This window comes from Ostrea edulis, chromosome 9 (assembly GCF_947568905.1).
Source record: "Ostrea edulis chromosome 9, xbOstEdul1.1, whole genome shotgun sequence".
Classification (NCBI taxonomy): Eukaryota; Metazoa; Mollusca; class Bivalvia; order Ostreida; family Ostreidae; genus Ostrea; species Ostrea edulis.
The window spans coordinates 45190379-45195861 of NC_079172.1; the positions used below are offsets into that span (position 1 = coordinate 45190379).

Consider the following 5483-nt stretch of genomic DNA (forward strand, 5'->3'; position numbering starts at 1 on the left):
AACACCTAGACATTTGTACCTCCGCTCCATCTTGGGGTAAACTACGTCCGGGTTACGCATGCAGGGGTTTGGTACTCTCATTCCTATAACACTGGCATGGTCTTCACTCCCACGATCGCCATTTTGAAATGAACTAAAATACGAAATCGACTTGGTCCTTGTTATCCGCCATTTTTATTTTTGGTTTTGACAGCGACTTTCGATTATAGAATTTTATAATCGATAATCGGAAGCAGAAAGGGTAAACCAATCAATTTTCGATAATCTATCATCGTCCCATCACCAGTCACACGGTTACTGGTCAAGTTCCCTTTCCTGGATTTAAGTAGAAGTTTTATTCTGGAGTTCATTCATCAAAGAAGACGCGAGTCTAATCATGGCTGTAATCCTACACTAAGTATGTGACAACACAGGCTATTTAGGATATCACAAAACAACGTTAATCTGGATCAAAGTGAATATTAGGTTTATAAATAAAACAGTTCGTGTCTTCTTTTAATTTGTTTTTCAGTATTGTCTTACGAAATGATATAACACATAGATACTTCATCCGCTTCAGAGGCAAAACGATACATTTGTTTTCAGTAATAAGGATCATCGAGAATATTTGAAAAATTGAAGTGAACGTGGGTTTTAATGGACATTTGATAGTTTATACCTTTGAACATATTGTTTGTCTGCTTAATTTTGTTGATGAGAAAACGAAACAGTTGATCTCTGATTATATTCGTCAAACAGGCTTTTATCCTCTCTCTTTTGGTCACATGACGATAAATAGTCCTTACCGTGTATATATATAAGCCCGCTTGAGCTTCTTGAGGAAAGTGCTTAACTATATATATATATTTATCCTGTAGCATTTTCTCCTGTTCGATTATAAATCTTGGAAAATGAACATAGCGCGTTTTATTAATGTCCTCACATTTTGCGCTGTGCAGTATGTGAAGTGTGAATTGAATACGGAATATTTTCCCGCCAGTTTTCAGAATTCTGGACTAGAATCCTGTCCTGAGAGGTACCATTGCCAGGGAAGATCTCGCTATCCCAACTGTCAGTGCGATTCTGATTGCTTAACATACGGGGACTGTTGTCACAACCACAGAATCAACCACACAGTGGAAAACAAAGCAGCGATTCCAAGATTGACATGTGAGTTTAGAGATGCTATTGACTATGAAAATTTCATTTACATTGTGAATTCATGTCCTTCTGGCACTGATTCATATCTTAAAGAGAAATGTGAAACCGAGGACGATGTGTTTGCCCATCCATTCAGTGGCCCGAGTTCGGGATATTTGTATAAAAACATATATTGCGCTATATGTAATTTTGATGATTACGTCATGTGGAATCCAGAACTTCAGTGTCATTGGACAAAAAATGCACTTCCGGAGAATTTGTCTGCATCCTCCTTACATAATGATACCAATTGTTACGTGACATACTCGCCTCCAGAAGGAAACCTGAAACAGCGAACTTGTTTTCCAATCAGTTCTAATGTGACACAGTGTCAGAACAAAACGTTGATAACGCTATGTAAATTCGGATATTACGTGCCTCTATTTGCATTTAAAATAGTCTTTCGAAACATCTATTGTGCGAAATGCCAAAACTATCCAGAATCAAACATATTTTGCAACATGAAAGATACAAAGTTAATTCCTCGAAGACCAATTAGAGATAATATCTACTATAGTTACAGAATTCTATTTGATCTAGATTTGAAACAGGAGACGAGAGAGACGCGCTTCCGAAATATGGTGGTTGGGAAATCTACTAATTCTCTATCTAATGTCTGTAACACTGATCATCTGCTGGACCCACTCACAGGGCAATGTTATAAGATACTGTGCAAACCTCCGTTTGCATATCAAAATGGTAAATGTTTATTGAAAGAACGGTTTACTAACGACGCAAACAATACCTCATCAGCATGCCTCTCTCGAATTTTTCGCCAAAATGAGTTCGAATTAATCAATTCCACAACAATTTTTGTTTTCTCCCTCAATAGAACGATGCATGATTTTACGCTCTCGGAAAATGAAAGCAATGCATACGTTTGCATAAATGGAACGAAAATTGATGATCAAATAACTTATACAAGACTGACAATCTCTTTTACAAAAGAAGAGAGCCTGTTGTCTTTCGTTGGTGGAATTTTGTCATTAACATGTCTGCTGGTGTGTTTAAGTGTTTATATTTGTTCCCCTAAGCTGCACAATGTTCCCGGCAAAAACCTTATGTGCTTGATGGCATCCTTGTTCGTTGCGCAATTGTTACATTTGATAGCACCATTTATCTTCGAGATGAAAAACCAAAGTTTATGCAAGGCCCTATCAATTGTAACGCATTTTGCCTTCCTAGCTGCTTTCTTCTGGATGAATGTGATGTCTTTCGACATATTTTTTACATTTTCAACGGGTTTTACTAATTTGGGTGAAAGGGGGAGTTCTTCAAAGCGTGTGCGATTTTACTGGCTCTATGCTTGGTTGGGTGCTGTTATGATAATTGGGTCTGCAGCCTCAGTTGAGTATATTTCGGATTCAAGTTTTAAACCCGGATATGGTGATGGAGTCTGTTGGATTTCAAATAGCAAAGGTCTACTTGTCTTCTTTCTGGTCCCCATCGCAATTCTTTTGTTTTCAAATTTTGTTTTCTTCATCATATCTGCCATAAGTATACACACATCATCCAAGAAAACTTCCCGGATTTTGAAGAGAAAGAACACTTGCAAATTATTTATTTACATAAAACTGTCGGTTGTGATGGGGCTAACCTGGTGTTTTGGTTTCTTTGCAGCGGTAACCAATAGTCAAACGTTGTGGTATTTGTTCATTTTTTTCAACACTTTACAGGGTTTCTTTATAGCAACTTTCTTTGGATGTACGAAAAAGGTTCTCCAAATCGTCCGAAATGGCGTCTCTTCATTTTACTCCAATACCAGGTCGTTTACTGTTGGAAAAGTTTCAACTCCCAAGCTTGAAAGTGAGGAAGGTAGGAATGCTTCTGGGAAATTCGAAGCTCGATATCAGTGTAGTACAGAAACTTTGTAAGACAGTTTCTACATGTTAACTCAGAATTTAGTGTTGATAATGCTTCATAATTATTGTTAAACAATTGAAATATTACAAACAAATGGATCAAAATACATGTACATAGATACAATTAAACGTTTTGAGAGGTAGGTCAAGATTCAAAAGGTCAAAAGTCTTGGTATCAAATGAAAAGCCTGGTCATGAGGCATCTATATGTAAAATACCAAAGCCCTACCCCCTTGGTTCAAAATACCGGTATGTAGCCCAGGTTTAGGTGTTTTTAAAAATAGGTCAATGGTCAAGGTCACTAGATCAAAAAGTCTTCGAAAATGAAAGGTCTGGTACCGACTACTGAGGCATTTATAAGTATCACATCATACAACCCCGAAACCGGGGTCATGACAATAGCTCTCCAGACAGTCGACCCAGAGAGCTTAAAATTATTCTGCTAGAAACATGTCAAAACTTCACATGGATATTCTCACACGTATCTATATACCAAATTTCAGTTAATATGCGCTTCTGTAGTAGATATAATGAACTGAATTATGATGGAAAACGGTAACACGATATACCAGAGGACATCATGTTCTAGAGCCCTTAGTATTAATCGGGTGGTACCTTGGGGACATTTGTTACATAGCCCTACGAATAGTGGTGGTATTATATAACCACCTTCAGTTCCCCATCAAACACCTATTCACACAAGCAGAAGTTCCTCCGGACCCCCATGTCGCCAGTACCGGTCAGTCTCTCAAGATCGGTCAGGTGGGCATCACAGTTGTTAGGGTCGTTAGGGTTCCAGACGAGTGATTTGACCGTGGGCTATATGAGCAATACAGAAAGGGGGGTGTATTTTGGTCGCTCGTGAGTAAGACAGGTTATTCTTCTTCATAAGCAGGTCAAGGTCGAGATATCCACTGGTTAGGCATGTCAATGCAGACTGTATGGCTGATGGTAAGGGTGGTCCATAGTTTTTAGGCAGTGTGCGTTGGTCGAGGGATCGGGACTCGAAATAGATCGGGGCAAGTAAACCCTTAGGAGGCTTCAGTACAGCAGGGTCAGAAGTTAACAGTGTATTTCATGAGGTCAAGATACAAGCAAAACAGAGTAGCTGTGTGCCGATGGTAGGCAGTGGGAGTTTAGTCTTCGATAGGTGTAGGTGTTCAGAAGGCCCGTAATGAATTGGGGGTCAGTGACACATGCCACCACTAACAGTGGTGCTACCAGTCCGGAGGACACTGAGGAAGGTGTTAGTCACCAGGTGGTTGGCTGGAGAAACCGGGGCTAGTGTCGGTTGCCATAGTGATATGACTTCTCGGGGTAACTCTGGATATTCTTTGGGTTTTGAGATTGACATGACTGTTGAGGTATACTTCCACATTGTCTGAAGGTCAGGGTGTCTAGTTCTCTGATGTAGAATATGAGTCTGGGGAGATATGCTTCCAAGTGTAATGTTGGAGAGTCTGGGTTGTTTAAGACAGGGATCTACGCATGCCCATAAATTTGTGATTAGGTCTGTGTAGATTTTCCATGCGAGAATAAAATCATCCAGGCTTCAATGGTAGTGCTAAAGACTGTTGCCAAAAGACAGTTCAATCATTACAGATGCCCCAGCCGTGTATGAAACAGTGACATATCAGTTCTCTGGGGAGTCTGTCCCCAAGATACCTGACAAGTGTACCACTGTGTGCTGGTCCGGTGGTGGTTGTGTTGTGTCTGGGTCTACGGATGATGGCACTGCGCATGCGGGGGTTGTGTCTCTGTCCGGCTTAGTCAGGATCGCTGATAGTAAGTGGGATATGAGTGTTCTCTCTCAGACTGAGAGACTTCCCCCTGGTAAAATTCAAAGTAATCAACGGGATGGGTTTGTTGCTAGTGGCTTAGCGAGTTCTCATTGGTCGTGGGCTGATGGCTGTGTAGTACAGGTTCCACTGACAGTAAACTAGGGATAACCCACGTTCAGTCATCGCAGGGAGGTACGAAAGAAAATGAGTCATGTGAGAGGTGTAAACTCCTCCATCCTTACAGGTTATGGAATGCGGGGAGCAACAGCTTGGTCTGCAGTAATCCCACCGTTGGTAGGCGGGGTCTTTCCTTGTAGTGTTCCATTTGCTGACCTGGAAGTTGTGATGTCCTCTAGTGTGGTGTCCCACGTCCTGGTGCGTCTGTCCACGATGGTACCTGTCCTGTGACGTTTCGTGTGATGAAGTTCGTGATCGTATGTGACTCTGTGATGCCACTTTCCTGTTCATGGATTTCATGTGATGAGCTGTGTGACCGTGACATTTTGTGTTGTGAACATATTTTTGGTCTGTCAAAGTGTGATGATTTTATTGAGTAAAGTTGTTTATGCTGTAAATTATAGGTGTAATTCATTCATTGTTTTGTAAGAATGTCTGTATCTATTGTAAGCTACAGTGCTGCGGGTTAAATTTGTCGGAATTG

General features: G+C 40.6%; 1 protein-coding gene across 1 annotated transcript; it reads left to right on the forward strand.

The window, feature by feature from the left end:
- The first annotated feature begins 2120 nt into the window (after positions 1 to 2120).
- On the forward strand, positions 2121 to 5230 carry LOC125660118 (G-protein coupled receptor Mth2-like). Its single transcript, XM_056150755.1, has 3 exons — positions 2121 to 2994; positions 4644 to 4826; positions 5067 to 5230. The coding sequence occupies exons 1-3, from the start codon at positions 2241 to 2243 to the stop codon at positions 5228 to 5230; spliced, it is 1101 nt and encodes a 366-aa protein (XP_056006730.1). The 5' UTR covers positions 2121 to 2240.
- Positions 5231 to 5483: the final 253 nt, after the last annotated feature.

Coding starts and splice junctions, on each gene's coding strand:
- LOC125660118 (XM_056150755.1), top strand. CDS start 2,241: ATGTGCTTGATGGCATCCTTGTTCGTTGCGCAATTGTTACATTTGATA. Junction 2,995..4,643: donor CAAGCTTGAAAGTGAGGAAG/GTAGGAATGCTT, acceptor CAATCATTACAG/ATGCCCCAGCCGTGTATGAA. Junction 4,827..5,066: donor CTTAGTCAGGATCGCTGATA/GTAAGTGGGATA, acceptor CCATCCTTACAG/GTTATGGAATGCGGGGAGCA.